Source organism: Grus americana, chromosome Z, assembly GCF_028858705.1.
Source record: "Grus americana isolate bGruAme1 chromosome Z, bGruAme1.mat, whole genome shotgun sequence".
Lineage (NCBI taxonomy): Eukaryota > Metazoa > Chordata > Aves > Gruiformes > Gruidae > Grus > Grus americana.
In genome coordinates this window covers 26047729-26063932 of record NC_072891.1, presented here as the reverse complement: position 1 = coordinate 26063932, position 16204 = coordinate 26047729, and the positions used below count along the sequence as shown (strand labels likewise).

The 16204-nt window shown below is 42.0% G+C and overlaps 1 protein-coding gene across 1 annotated transcript in view; it reads left to right on the top strand.

The window, feature by feature from the left end:
* CMYA5 (cardiomyopathy associated 5) overlaps positions 1-16204 on the top strand; it is a 49655-nt gene that overhangs the window by 21230 nt on the left and 12221 nt on the right. The window contains exons 3-9 of the mRNA XM_054810572.1: positions 532-627; positions 1693-1926; positions 3663-3685; positions 5625-5746; positions 10662-10811; positions 11816-11962; positions 15335-15479. Coding sequence (XP_054666547.1) covers positions 532-627; positions 1693-1926; positions 3663-3685; positions 5625-5746; positions 10662-10811; positions 11816-11962; positions 15335-15479 — 917 coding nt within the window. The remainder of the gene's footprint in view (positions 1-531; positions 628-1692; positions 1927-3662; positions 3686-5624; positions 5747-10661; positions 10812-11815; positions 11963-15334; positions 15480-16204) is intronic.

Below are 16204 nucleotides of genomic sequence, written 5' to 3'. Positions count from 1 at the left end.
CAAGGACTAAGAAAAAGTTCTGAGTTGTCTGCGATGCCTGTTGTCCCTAGGACTACTTTTGTTTCCACATCTAATTCAACCAGTGATTTTGATGAATTCTGGTTTATAGGAAATATCTTTAAAATTCTAATTAAAACATCACAACACTGCATAATCTGTTAGCCTTGTAATTACCTGCCTTATCTTCTTTTTTATGAGCTTGTTCCTGCAATTTCTCAAGGACCCTCATGATGCTCTGAGTACCCTCAGTCTCTAGCAAAACTGCACTAGAGTTTGTAGTGTTCAACAACTTGTAGAGACACTCAGCACCTTGTTGAACTGAGCTCACTTTTTTTGCTTTGGAAACAGTTTTGTGACGGTTCCAATTGCTATTTCTGTGCTTGTCTTTGTAGCCAGGGAGATACTCGAACTTAATTTAGCAGTAGCTCAATGGTGGCTTATGGCAAAACAAAAATATTCACCTAAAATAAGCTGTATGCAAAATCTTTATAAAATAACATGCTTATGTTACTGAAACATTTTAAATTTCAGGATCGCTTAGGTGAATTGCTAATAGCAGTGGAAGAAAAGTCAATGAAGATTGAAGAGTTTGTGAGTGATATTGAATCACTATTTAACTCTGTTGAGGTAAGCCTAGTGTTTTATTGCATTAGTTTTCTGTCCCCCTACAATATTACTTCTAAGATATGCTTGCCTTGTTTTGTAGCATTATTGTGTTGTGGTTTAGCCCCAGCTGGCAGCTAAGCACCATGCAGCTGCTTGCTCACTCCTCCCCCGCCCCCCTCCCTGGTGGGATGGGGAGGAGAATCAGAAGAAAAAGGTAAAACTCGTGGGTTGGGATAAGAACAGTTTAATAGGACAGCAAAGGAAGAGGAAAATAACAACAGTACCTATAAAAGAATATACAAAGCGGGTGATACACAATGCAATTTGCTCACTGCCTGAAACCCAATGTCCAGCCTGTCCCCAAGCAGCAATGACTCCTCCCTGGCCAGCTCCCCCCTTGTATACTGAGCATGACATTGTGTTATCAAATATCCCTTTGGCTAGTTTGGGTCACCTGCTCTGGCTGTGTCCCCTCCCAGCTTATTGTGAAAATTAACTCTATTCCAGCTGAAAACCAGGACGCATTGCTTCCACTAAGCTCCCACAGGAAGGTGTTAACTTTAGGGGAAGAAAAAGATTGCTTTTTTTGCACATTATTGCAAAGTGGAATATGTGACTGTCAAGCACTGGAGGAAAAAGTTCCCTTAATTCTGTTTATGCTTATAAAAAACTCAGACTTTTTGTGTCTTTATTTAGAATCCAGTGTGAAGCAGCTAAACTAGTTGCCCAATGTTGTAACTTCTTAATGCCTAAGTTCTTAAGGCCCTCTCAGTCTTGAGGGCTGCATTAATTTCAGTTGAAAGTATGGTTATTTAGGTATTTTGTAGTCATACTTCCTGTCTCAATGCTTAAATATAGATGTTTACAATTAAACACGGTAAAAAAAATCTACCATTGTTTTAAATGTATTTCTTTAGCGCTATTTCTCCCAGATGAGCTTGCTTACAGAAATAAAGCTCTCTTATTCTCAGGATGACAGAAAGAGTCTGGTGGATGGCTCATGTGTGGGTAATTGGGTTTCTGTGTATTCATTAAATGTAATAATTTTATTCTGCAGATCAATTTACATCTGTTTTTATTTTGCAGAAAAACTGTAAGAAAAATGCAGAGTTATTGGAAAAGCAGAACGAAGAGATGCTTAAGAAAGTGGTAGCACAATATGATGAGAAATCAGATAACTTTGAGGAAGTGAAGAAGTTGAAAATGGAGTACCTGTATGAGCAGATGGTTAACTTCCAGCAAACTGTTGATTCAGCAAAGGAAACTTTGGAGACAACAGTAAAAGAAATGGAAGAACTTGATGGATTTGTTTTCCTAAATGTAAGTAAAAATGGCTTTCATATTGTAGTTTTTATGATACTAGTTAGGAAAGCACTTATACAGTACCTAGGAGAATGAGTTATTTACCTTTTTTTTTTTTTTTTTTTTTAAGATAGCTAAATCCTGCAAGCTCAGCTATTCCACTCTGAAACTGCTAGATCATTTGCTTTTGTCATGTGAATGCTCAGACAGAATTGCAAAGATGATGCACAGGATGAAAACATGTCTTATGACATTAAAATAGTTCTGTTTTGTTTTGTGAAGAGGAGGCCAAGAGTCACTTTAGCTAGAATTAATTATTCACTGAGGAGTAAGAAATTTTATAGTAAAAGGTACCTTACTGTATGAAAAATAAAGGTGAAACAAGAAAGTGTAACTGAAAATTGTCTATACCAGAAACAGAGTTGTTCTTGAGTTACAAGGTTGTTCTTTTGTTTTGTTGTATTGTTTTTTTTAAATGAGCAGACACAGACAGTAGGTACGCATTCAGATTACTGAGGCATGATAAATGTTTACTGCTGTGTGGTGCTTAGTTGCTGGCCAGGGTTAACCCACAGCAATGGACTTAGGTGTAGGAATGTGCATGTGAGGTGCATGTCTGTAATCGTCCTTTCTGGCTGTAAAAAACATCCCTTGTGACTCTGCATGACTTGAGTTACCTAGCTCATACAGTCGTCAGTTGTAAGCTGGTGTCAGAGGGTCTTGCAGGTTAATCATTAATGGCCTGGGTCCCTCAAGATTGTTCTGCTGCAAGACCTGTCCATAAGTGAGCTGTGACGCTTTCTCCTTTATAGAAGTGTATCAGCAGTCTTGAAGCGGGTGGGATTTCTGGGACAATGATCTTGTACTGTTATGGAATTAGCATGTAGTCTGGAAGTTGCAGAGAAACTATGCTGGGATGCAAAAAATGAAAAGTTCAAATTACTGTCTAAAGACTGATCATTTGTAAAACAGCTTTCCAAATACAAGCCCCCAGTCCATTTATCGGCAGTTATGGAAATGGTGGAGTAATATTTGGCTTTCTCCCCTGCTCCAAGCTACCCAATGTCTTAATATCCTGTAACCAAGTGAATGCCATGGGAGATTGGCCATTTTGGGACAAATGAGAAATATATATGTTATTTTCCTGAACTTTGTGAGGTGCTGGATCAGTGCTTTGGCAAAAAGATAACTTTGTTATCTGAAATTCTTCTGTGGGGTGGGAAAATTATTAGAATCCCTACCCCTTTCTGTTAGCGATAGAGGACAGGAACTTTTCTGTCCACAAGTCAGGAAAAGTTAGCTGAAGATTCATGGAGCATGGGAGAAGCTCTAACTCCACAAGTACAAATCTCACACAGTTTCTAGTAACTAGAAGTTATTAAGGAGATTTCAGCCAGAATTTGGATTTAAGTGTTCTTAATGTGTAAGTGGTTTCTTTCTGTAAAAGCATTGGTTTAAGGAAGTATTTGACTGTGCTCTGGTCTTTAAACCTGCATATTGAATACTGACCCCTCAGGAGTTTAAAACCAGATTTAGACTCTAATAGCCTTCTGAGCCAGAGCTTTGAAGTAGAATATTCTTAAGGAACCAATTCTGCCAGTGTGAATGAGCAGCATCTCAGATGACATCAAGTCAATAAAGCTCTATGTATTTTATGTCTGTGGAGAGTAGCAAGGCTGTTGTTAGATGAATGTCTCTTCAACATTTTCAGGGTTTTGAAAACTGTTAATATGTTTCTTTTTTCCCTCCTTTAGTCATCTAAAGAATTGAATAAAAGGTATATGAACTATGGTTTAAGTGCATCGTAGTGATTACTGGGCCTAGCATGCTGGATGCTTCATTTAGTATTTGCAAGCTTTGCAAACATGCTGCTAATATTCATAGCTACTTTTATAAACCTTGAAATAATGAAATTAAGAGAAGAGTTTTTATACTTGTTGCTGTAACTGACTGGTTTTGAAGTGTTTTCCACATGTTCTGTAATACATCAATTAAACAAGTAGCATTTTAAAATGTCAGCTCAATTTTAAATCTACCTCCACACAGACATTTTTAAACAGATGTTCCTTGTAGTAGTTACTATACACACATATACTAAAAAAACATTTTGACCATGCTTCCATCTCTTAGTCATCACTGGTATGTTCTTTTTTCACTAGTCCTGTTCTGTATTACTTGGTCTCTGCAAGGTTATAATGCAAAGTGTCACTCACATGGCTGGAGTTGTTGGGCTATCCTTCCAAACACAATTCCAGAAAAAAATGAGATTAAGTAGCTTTCAAAAGCTTTCCAGGAGACTATGGGCTGATGTTTTCCCATACCTTTTCATTGGTACTGCCTGATTCAGGATGTGCCAGAGGGCTGTTGCCTCATCACAGTTGCATCCTGGCCTGCCTGCACATACTGGTAAATATATGCAGTCGGAAACAGTTCTCTGCCATGTGTGATTTTCTCAAGGGAGTCATTTGGGTGAGACCCAGCCTTTATAGGAGAAGTGTTCAACTATAAGCCCATGTTCCCCCAATGAATTTTCCAAGGTGAACTATAAATATTCAGACAGTCTGGCTGCAGGCTTCTCTTATGCAAGCCCCCAAACCTGCTTTGCCCACACCACCGCCACTCACTTTGCCCAAAGGGCCTGGGTGTTGCGTGGTGCACATCAAACATACCCTTGTCAGTGCTGCCTCAGCCATCACAGTGATACACGTGCTGATGTATAACAATGACATGAGGGTTCCAATTCGTGGTCAAATTCCAACCACAGGAGAGTGGTCTGAAGCAAATGTTCCAAACAGCCCTTTGTGGTTCCTGTTAATCTGCAGAATTAGGACTAAACACTTGTACTCCCCCATTCTAAGTCAAAATGTGACAGTCTGGCCATATGTATCTGCATGTAGTTTATTGTGTAAGAATAGAGCAGGTATAATGTGATGAAATGATTTTCCAAGGCTTTCTTTGGTCTTTATTTGTTAACTCATGCACTAAACGTAGAGTTTATTCTGTTGTATGCATGGGTTTGGTTATTACTTTGATAACACCTAAAAAAGGTTAAGAATATGTCTGTATAACAATGCATGTTTTTCTAAAGAAAATAAGTTTTTTATTTGTTGTGCTTTGTTAAGATTATGCATAATTTACTACTTTGGTGACTGAAATAAAGAAGGGGAGAAAGGTAAAATTCAGTTTCCTTGGAAAAAAAAAATCTTTCATTTCCTTGAAGCTGCTTCTGCCTCAGAGTTAAAGTGTATTGGGTTTTTTCCTATAATGAACTCAGCAAATATGGGCTAATTAAGTGGAATCCATCTTCCTCTTCATGTTTGGTTTGGTTTTTTTTGCTTGCCACAAACAGCTGCTTTACATTACATCTCCGGAGTCAGCTGCTGTAGTTTATCTCTAAGGTTTGTAACCTTTAAAGGCACTGCGTTAGTAAGTCTGAATCCCAGTGCTCTTGGGAGTCTTGCTATGAACTTCAAATCCCCATGTTCTTACGGGTCAAGTGTATACAGACCACGTGCGTTCTCTCTGCGCTCCTCATCTGAAATCACAGTATGCCCTAAATGTTCAAAATCAGGGAAACAGCTTCTCCTTGCATGTTGTCCACAAGTTTATGGGAAATACTTAAAGAAGTGTACATTGCATGGTCTTTTCTTCTGGCCTTTGGCAACTATGTGGTGTCACAAGGGATTTTTATGGCTATGTGCTTTTTTTCCAAATAGGTTACTTTCTGCAATGGATACTACTCTCTCTTTAGAAAAGGTGCCCAGTGCTTTTTCACTGTTCGAGCACTATGCGGACAGTCCAGGACAAAGCAACCAGCACTCCTTAAAACATGTGGCTGGTAAGTATCTCTGAATATTGTCTTTACAAAAGCTAACATTTTGGCAATGTTTTGGAAATCTTACGAAGCTAAAAACAGAATCTATTTGAGAAGTATAAATTTGCAAACCATGTAATTAGCAATCAGAGTTGAATGTAAAATGAAGTTTAATTGTGCACAAGTGTTTGGCTTATAGTAGGACACTAAGATGAGCAACAGAGGGAAAAGTGCTAAAGTGGGGGATTCTTGCATCATTTAATATATCCATACCTCAGACTAGCAGAAGATCTCTATCTGTAAATCTCTCAGGGCTAAAGAAGTTGCTGTTCCCTTGCAGGCAGGGACAGAAGAGGCAATCAAAGGATTTCCTGAACTCTCTTCCTCCCAGAGGGGCAGCTCCAGCATTGCTGGTGTGGGGAGGAGAGCAGGGGGCTGGCTGATGGCTATGGTCCCTGGGGCTGTGCCACGTGAACAGTGGCACCTGAAACCCCCACGGGACATGAAGGGAAAGTGCTTAGCTGTAGCTGGAAACAGCCTCTGCTTCAGAGGGCAGTGGTGAAAATTGCACATGATATAGGGGTTTATTCACCTCTATCAGATATTTTATATCCTGTAAATTGCCTGCCTGCGTGGGCTTTCTGCTCTGCCCATACATATACCTGTAGAAATTATCTGGATCTGGACAGCTGTCAATCAAGAGTTTGCCAGCACCAATTTGTGGATTAATTTTCCTCGAATGGGGTCTCACTCTAGTGCTTCTTTCTCAAGAGAAGGTTTGGTTTGGGATCTTGCATCTCACTGTCATGCTTTGTGACCTCCCATTCACCATCACACACACCGCCACCATTGTAGTTGCTCTCTGGCTTTTCAAGTAATGCCTCTTTCTCACGTGTTTGGTCCCTGAGCAAACTGGAACTAGAGCACTGATTTCCCGAAGATACAGGGGTGTGGAGGAGAGAGACCACTGTGTCACTCTGGGGAGATTATCACTCTCCTCCACACTCCTACTTTTATTAGACCTAGAGGAGCTGAGTATCTCTGAGACCTTAACGTCCTTGTCAGATTTCTATGAATTTGCCTGTGGCATTCAAAACTTCTCAGGTAAGGTTGGACAGCCTCATTTCTTTAGGAAGTCAGATGAAAAGATATTTTTTGTAACCCACTCTCAGCCGTAGTTAACTTAGTCGTGCAAATGTGCTATGCGTCTTGATTTAGTTCTTAAACTCCCTCTTGCCATCCCATGGGTGCAACCATTCTTGCCTCCTGGGCTGCTACCTACTGGCAAGGTCATCCAGGAGGACAGACCCATTTTCCTTTTCCCACAAGTCACTTCAATGTGTTTTTCCCCAAACTGCTCAGATCCACCTTTCCATTTGATTTGCATTAGCTACTGTGTTTGCTGAACACCAAATGGCTCCAAACTAGTTTGCTTTGGCAAACTGGAAATGAATGACTGTCCACTAGCAAGTGACCTTCAAATCCCCTCATCCTTTATACTTTCTTCTTTGCTCATTCTAAAATACCTGCTTTTCATTCTTCACTTCCACTACCGAGTATTTCAATTGCTATTGTGATTTTTACTTTGGTGATCAGTAAAGAAAATCTTTTTTCAAGATTACACCCTTCCTGAAGGAAAATAGAGGTAAAAGCCTACATGAAACTTTACTTGGAATTGAACACCTTGAGTATATAATTTATCACGTACTGGAGTGGGTCAGACACACTCTGATTTTTTTTTTTTTTTTTTTTTTGGACTGAAGCCATTTGATGAAATACATGTGAATTTGCCATGTTTATCCAATCCACAAACAGAATAATAGAATCAAAAAAAGGTTTGGGTTGGAAGGGACCTAAAGATTGCCTACTTCCAACTCCCCTGCCATGTAGGGACACCCCGCACTAGACCACGTTGCCTAAAGCCCCATCCAACAACACTTTCAGGGAGGGGGCATCCACAACTTCCCTGGGCAACCTGTTCCAGTGCCTCACCACCCTCACAGTAAAGAATTTCTTCCTAACATCTCATCTAAATCAACCCTCCTTCAGCTTAAACCCATTACCCCTCATCCTATCACTCCATGCCCGTGTAAACAGTCCCTCCCCAGCTTTCCTGTAGGCCCCCTTCAGGTACAGGAAGGCTGCAGTTAGATCTCCCTGGAGCCTTCTTTTCTCCAGGCTGAACAAGCCCAACTCTCTCAGCCTGTCCTCAGAGGAGAGGTGCTCCAGCCCTCTGATCAGCTTCGTGGCCCTCCTCTGGACTCGCTCCAACAGGTCCATGTCTCTCCTGTACTGGGGCCCCCAGAGCTGGACGCAGTACTCCAGGTGGGGTCTCACAAGAGCAGAGTAGAGGGGCAGAATCCCCTCCCTCGACCTCCTGGTCACACTGCTTTTGATGCAGCCCAGGACACAGTTGGCTTTCTGGGCTGCAAGCGCACACTGCCAGCTCATGTTGAGCTTCTCATCAATCAATACCCCCAAGTCTTTCTCCTTGGGGCTGCTCTCAATCCATTCTCTGCCCAGGCTGTAGTTGTGCTTGGGACTGCCCCGACCCATGTGCAGGACCTTGCACTTGGCCTTGTTGAACTTCACGTGGTTTGCACGGGCCCACCTCTCCAGCCTGTCAAGGTCCCTCTGGATGGCATCCCTTCCTTCCAGTGTGTTGACCATGTTTTTCCTTCAGAAAGCATAGTCTTTCCATAGGCTATGAAAAATTTCATAGAACTTTATTTTCACCACTTTCAGAAAAATCTTTCTTTCAAAATGCTCTGCATTTCCAAATTTTCCATATCCACTATGGAAAAGCCCTTTTCCGTCAAATTCTTCCTCCTTAAGCCACCCCATTAACAAATGTGTAAGCATAAAAAACTCTTGCAGCATGCCATTGAGCATACTGGAACCGAGGCTGTGCCACAAGAGGAATGGGTAAAATTGAAAAATTGAAATATTGTTATTTCCAAAGCCTGCTGTGAGTCCTGCACCTTTATACCAGAAGGCGAGGACCCTTGCTGATTATAACAGTCTTCCATTAAAGTCACAGAGGAATGTAACTGCTGTCCTTCTTCAAGTCCACAAAGCCAAGGAAATGTTATTTCACATTACATTGGAAAGGGGTAGTTAGCCTTAAAATAATTGAGATTATTATTTTTTTCTCCTGGGGGCCATGTTGTTGAGGTAGCATGAAGGAAAAGCTTCCTTACATCACAGCACTTTAATTGAAACTGAACTGATGAGAAAATGTCACACTTTTATACTGACAAATATGATTTAGTGAAACTTTTAGTAAAAATATCTCATTTCTTTGACTAAAATTAATTTTAAAAGGGACTAGCACTTTGATAACACATAAATGTTCTGTTTCTGAAGAGAATAATTCAACTTCCTGCTTTGAAATTACTTTTGTTTCATATAATGCTACAGGAAATTAGAAATCAAATGTTTCTCAATGTTAACAAACTGAATTTTGATCTATAACTTTTTTCAGAAGTTTCATTCATTAAGCTAGCTTCTGTTCAGATTTGGCATAATAATAACTCTTGCAGTTGTGGGGTTTCTGTGATCATAAATAGCAGTTTCTAGGCAACTTCACAGGAAAAAAAAGCTGGTTTCCCCACTGGGTCCACTAAAAGGAAGTCTTTTCCTAATGATCAATCTTTAAATTAACCAACTCTAGATGAAGTTGAAAGACAAAATGCAGATTGTTTTTAGCAATGGAAGGATAATTTTTTTTTTCAATGGAAGCAGATGTAATCCTACTGTACTGGTAGCTTTCTGTATAAATCATAAGGAAACAGCCAGCATCTGCATTTGCCTTGTTCATGCCACAGGGGATCATCATCATTACTGGGAAGATAACTGAAAAAAAGCAAAAGCTTTCTGCTGAGATTCTAAGAGAATTCATGCAATATGTAAATTCACTGGATGAAGAAATAGAACCATATATTTTCATTCCCTGCAATCACTTTAAAATGAGCATCTTTTGGGGCTTTTTGCTTCTTTCTTTCCCCTCCCTCTCTTTTAAGCCATAATCGTAGAGGGGAACAATATCTCATCAGGGATGGATCTTTGCCGATCAGGAGACAAAGTTTATATGAAATTTGGAAAACCTTGGAGATCTTCGAAGCACTCTTTGTGAAGGATGCTCCTGGTTATCCCATGAGGTTCAGGTGCTTTGGCAGAGCTCAGGTTGACCTGCGCACCAAGGATTCACTGTGTTTTTGGGGAAAATGACCATGCCACGCAGGAGCACCTGGTAGTGCACCTGCAGTAGGAGCCCACTTCTGGGCAGGGGTGGACCCAAGGCTGCAGGAAGCCTCCTGCTCCCCAGGCTGTTAGTGCAGGGGCTCTGAGCCTTCCTTTACCTAAAGCACATCCCTCCTGCTGTCAGTCTTAGTGGATTTGACACGCTGCTTCAAAGTGGAGTGTAGAGCTGGAGAGGTCTCCATGTGACTGAAGTAGCAGGTCTTCTGGGGAAAGGAGAGGGATCACTGGAGTTGTATGACAGCTCTGTGTGTCCAGGATTGCCACAGCCCTGGGACCCTCCTTGCCAGTGGTCAGAAATGAGCAGCCATGCCATGATTCATCTGTATGATGGTCCTGCTCCATATGGAAGGACCCCAAGAACTGGGCAGGGCACGGGCACACGCTTTGTGCTGGGTTCAGGTGGTCTTAGTACTAGGACTGGATCTTGCTTTGTCCAGACTGTGAGGGAAATGGACAGATTCCAATGCTGAGCAATTAACTTTTCTGTTCCTAGTTTACGAGGACCTATGGCTCCAGAACTGCGTCAGTATTATCCATATTTCATGTACTTGCTGTACTTGTTCTGTGGAAATAAGCAACCTGAGTGAAAATAAGCAACCAGGTTGCGTCACGAACCGGTAGATAATTTGGCTGAAAATGCAGGAGTGTGAATAACAACAGGCAACTTTTCTCTCAGTCCCACAGACGCCGACTGTCGTACCTCAGGAACCAAATTCAGCCACCAGCACCTCCATTGCCGTTTACTGGGCTGTGAACGATGGGGACGCCATTGACTGCTTCCAAGTCTACTGTATGGAGGAGCCGCAAGCCAGCAAAGATGCAGGGGGTGTGTAAGGTCTTGCCTTCATGACAGCAGGAGTCCTTTCTGCTCTGGTCTGGGGTAGGCAGAGGGGAGGCCAAATGGCAGGGCAGGGCCCAGGATGCAGAAAGAAGAGAGACTGTGAAGACATCATGCACAGGACTAAGGATGGGTAATGGTGGAGGGGAGTGTGAGGTAGATGCTATACCCTTTCCTCCCCTTTGTCCCCCCAAATGCAATATAAATATCATGATCAGTAAAGTTCAAGGTAGTTGTTTGCTGAGAGGTGGTTATTTCCCTATTAGGGTGCCCTTTTATGAAGCAGCCTGACCTTCATAGAGGATGTGTCCATGCTGCCCTGTGGGTACTCATGGGGACTGCAGTTAGAGCTCCCAAAGGGATGGGCTTCATTAGGTTTTTAGGGCCCTGCATGTACTTTGGAAATGTGTCCTAATAAAAAAATGACAGGAAAAGATAATTGGTATTTCCACATGTAGACAAAGATTTTTTCAAAATTACTTTTTTTTTCAAAATTACAGAATATTTCAAATGTTAAGTATGAAATTGAGAAAAGAGGATTGAATTGCTCATTCATTAAAAAGCTCACACTGATCATAAAGTCACTGGGCTCTGCACAAATCCATGTGTGCATGTGTCTGCACGCCAAAGGATGCTAAGGGCTTTTTGTAATGGCTAATTTATAACTCAGGGCTATAAAGTCCATTGTGAGAAATTGTTAAGTTATAGAGCAATGAAACCAAGGTTGACAACTGCTGATTGCAGTTGAGTCCTCAGTAGGACTGAGGGCCGTAATCTCCCCCTGCTGTCAGTGGGGTTTGAGTGCACTCAACTTAAGGGCATGTCAGAAACTTTCTGTCAAAACTAAATCATAGTAAAATATGGAGATGTTGGCTAGTAATGCTTCCTGGATTTTTTAAAATTTTTTACATGTTAGTCGAGAGGCACAGTTGTAGGCTCTACCAGTGCAACACATGAGTGTGACATCCCATGCATGTGTGTGTTCCTCCTAGCTTTGGTGGAAGAGTACAGAGTGACGGTGAAGGAGAGCCACTGCATTTTGGAGGATCTGGAGCCGGATCGCTGCTACAGTGTGTGGGTCATGGCTGTGAACGGCACAGGCTGTAGCCTACCCAGTGAAAAAGCCATTTTTAAAACAGGTATGTACATAGTTTGGCTTTTGATTATTATAAGCTTCAGGTCCTCAGACAAATTCTAGTCCATAATGTTACTGAAATAGAAGAAACTGCTTCATTAACCCATCTGGCAGATAGTAGGCAACTCGTGGTCGTTTCCCTTTTTGCTGAGAGATAGCAGCATAGTTGCTCCTGGGAGGAAACTTGAAGGCATTTAGACTTGAAGACATTTCCAGGCCTCGTGACTGGGGCAGCATGTGATGAATTTCTCTTCTGCGTGTGCTGCAATGCTCCAGGGCAGCTCTGGGAAAGCCACCCAGCTGCTCCCTGCTGCTGCTTCTCCTGTGGAAAATGAAGCAATGGCTGTGGTTTTTGCCTCTCTGCCATCCTCCCAAATACATCCACGTTGCATTGATTTAAATGATTAACTTTTCAGGGGAAGGCTTGCCTTACCTAGGTCACATGCTGTGCCTAGCTCAGTGGGACACAAATCTCAGGTGTGGCTAAGAGGCTCTGCTGCTGTTTATTATAAATCCAGATGAGTAATTAGATGAGTATTGTTTATGAGCTTCATTTGACTGATTAATTTTTCTGCTTTGATTTCTTTAATAATTTGTATTGACAAAACTGTTACTTCTTGAATTATGAGCAAGGTGAAGCATCTTGTGTCTGAGGCCCTCTTGCCAGACAAATTTTTCCAGTGCTACAGGACAAGAACAACCATTCCGTTCTTACAGTCACAAAATACAGACCAGGGTATTTAACAATTTCATAATGAAATAACTGTACAACATTGAGTGTATTGTTGAAATCACTTGGCAGCACCCACAACTTCAAGCCTTTTTCTTAATCCACTAGACTTCAACTTTGTTAATAATTCTCCTTGGTATTCAATTTGCTATTCATAGTTTTAGCAAAGATGACTTTTCAGAGAATTCAAAGTAGAAATCCAAATTTTATGGCCTCAACAATGTAATTGTGATCATGGTGCAGAATTCCTGCAAAATGGTCAAATAATAATGTGTTATTACTAGCTAATAAATCGTAATTTAAAGAGTTCTCACCTCTGAAGCTATTATTTTTTAAGAACTGTCTTTGCCTTTTGGTGTCAGGCTTACCATTCTTTTTCCCAAAACTGAAGTCTTCTGAAGAAGTTAATTTCCTCAAGTCTTTGATGCGTTCCTTTGGCCTGTTTCTTTAAGAAAACAAATAAACTAGATCAAATAAAGGCTCATTAAACACCTTCCCTGAAGCTGCAGTGAACACCATCTGAAGTGCACCAAGCCCCAGATGCACTTGTGGGGACCCTGCTGAGTACTGACTGATGCAAAACCACTGTGTCCCCTCAACATCAGACGTGGAAAGATGAGCACTGGTAATGGAAAACAATTCTTCGGTGTGAGCCCGGCTACTTTGATATAAAGCTAGAATACTTTTATTCTTCAAGAAGCCCAATGAACTCAGCAGCAAGAATTGAGAGAAGTGGGTTTTTTTTAGTAATTCAGATTAAAAGTTGGCGTGTACAAGAAAATAATTTGTTGGTATACGCAGTTACAGGAACATACGCATTAACAGTGGATCAAAGCTGTGCCTCTCCAGGTGTTGGGAACCCTACAAGGTTTCCCTGTTAGGAGTGTGCCCATGGAACTGGCAGTGGGCCGGGGGAGTTGTGGGGAATGCAGGTGGGTGCTGCTGCAGCATCCCCCCAGCACCTCCCGTCTCCTGTCCTCCCCTCCCCTGGGGAACATGCTATTTCCAAGCAGTGTTTTCTGCAAGGGAATGATGCTGAAGGCAGCAAGTATTCCTCTACTCCCCCTCGACCCTGTCCATCTCAAACCGATCTCCAGATGAAGGCTTTTTGCAATTCTAAAGACACAGGAGTCAATGCACCTTCTTCTGTTGTTCAGAACGCATGTGATTCTCACCCTGTATCTGAGGGACAGAGTAAGAACATACCCTTTTCAGCTCTTTGCCTCTTACAAGATCACTTATATGAATGCTGGAATATTACCAGGAAATCAGATATATATTTTAACTGTAGTTAATTTATTTAAAAAAATCTCAGAAGCAGAGTAACAACTTTTTCTGGTATGCTGACTCCATCTACTCTTCAGACAGATAATTTCAAATTAAAAACAAATGCATGATGTCTTGTGACAGACTATTTGCACATACATAAATGTGGGTATGTGTGTCAGTTTTGCTGAATGCATGTATTAGGGGATTTAGCTATTAATTTTTTATTCTTTAGGAGCAGATGCATTTAAAAACAGACAATGAAATATGTCAGAAGAGAATTAAGGGATTATTGCTAAGGGAGCCACACAGATGGGTTACCAGATGAGAATCTATCCCACAGATTCTTTCTTCTGCTGAATACCTAGATTAGCTGTTCCTGTAGTAAAACATCAAGTACATCTTAACCTGAACTGCTAACCTCCTGATTTTCACTAAACCAGGAAATCAATATGTACTTGTAGGTGTTTTTCTTTCCTTTTCTACAAAACAGAATGCATCAGGAATGATAGTTGCGGTTCTATAAGATTATCTTGTCATATAATTATCTAATTTCTACTTTTGTCTAAGGCCTCCTGTTTGGAACCAGATCTCTTTAAAAGCAAAATAACTTTCTATGATGTCTTTTTAATTAATAACCTTTCTTCTAAGGATTGGTATTAAGACTGTTTCTATGAGTTTCAACAGCAGGTTGTAAGGTTCGTTTATGTTGCTATTCCCTAGAAAGAGAAAGAGCAAGTGAATACAACTAATCCATTTTCAGCCTACGATGTTGGATGTGCAATTTCACACAATAGCTTTTGATTACTTTCATTCAGTGCACTACTTTACATTCAGTTTTCTGTCTTGCAGTTGGGCCTGTAGTTCTTGAACTGAGGCTCTAAAAAAGAGAAATTGGAGGACCAAATCTTAGCATCGCAAAAATAAACAGGACGTAATTAAGCAGAAAGTCAGCATCTCCCCATCAATTCTGCAGCAGCGCATGTGTTTCTGATGCAGTTTATGCAGGGACTGCTGAGTACAGGATTGAGGTGATACGGGGAGAGCTGTAGGCAGTACTGCCTTGGTGCTCTGCTCCTTGAAGATTGGTAGAAATGAGGAACATGTGCTTGAGGAAAGGCATAAAAATCTACAAGAGCATTCTAAGAATGTGCAAAACTGCACAAATATTCACAGTGACTTTCCCAGCATGTTTTTTTTTCCCCATAACGTAGCCCTCTACCATTGAAACACAAACAAGCAAAAGGTCATTGCTGGATGGGCAAAACTATCTATCCCATGGATTTTTGGGGAGGTGACTCTTCCTTTCCTTCATGAGCATCCCTGGCCAGCTGCTGGTGCCCACCTTGCAGTACAGCTAACATGTCCATGTGTCCCCAGCGCCCACTGTCCCCATCATCAAGGCTGAGGACTGCATGGTGTGCTGGGACATGGCCACCGTCCGCTGGCACGCTGGCTCGGCATCAGTGGAGTCCTTCACCCTGGAGTACTGCCGACAGCACTCACCAGAAGGAGAGGGTCTCAGGTCAGTGCTGCGGTCGCAAGCGCCACTCGGTCGGATTAGGCAGTCGCTAATGAGCATCCCCCAGACTGCGTGTCATTACGCAAGAGATTATTCTGCCTTCAACCGTGCAAGGAAGAAATCTGCTTCTGCATGCTGAGGAATTTACAGGACAGGCACTAATCTATGAGATTAGGCTGAGACATAAAAATACTTCCTTTTTATTCTGCTTAACCGGGCAATCCCCTTCATTTGGGGCCAAAACCCTGGAGACATTGTGCTGTCTGCAATCAACCAGAAGTTGCAGGGCTGTGCTGGCTGGGGAAGCAATCCCCACCGTGCAGCTGCCACGGCCCCAGGCAAGGCAGGGGAGGGCAGCTGAGCTTCATGGGAAGGAGCGCGATGGAGGAGCCTGGCCCTGTTTGCTCTCTGCTTGGTGGTGAACAAGATGGGAGCCAGCTTGGGGCAAAGTGAGGATCATACAGGTGTCCCGGTAATGTTGTGACCCATCTGCACTGTCTGGATGTGTGGGCAGATCTCTCCCAAAGCACATCTGAGCCCAGCACTGCCTGGCTCTGCACAGGGGTCAAAGAGCAAGCAACCCAACAAGCAGCTTTGAAATTGGGGTGTCTGCTTATGCCAGACCCTCTCTGGTTTCCACTACACTGTCTGTGCTGCATAGAGGAGAGGGCAGGGAGGGATGTAGGCACCACTGAGCTGTGAAACCATGCACTGTGTTGAAATGCAGA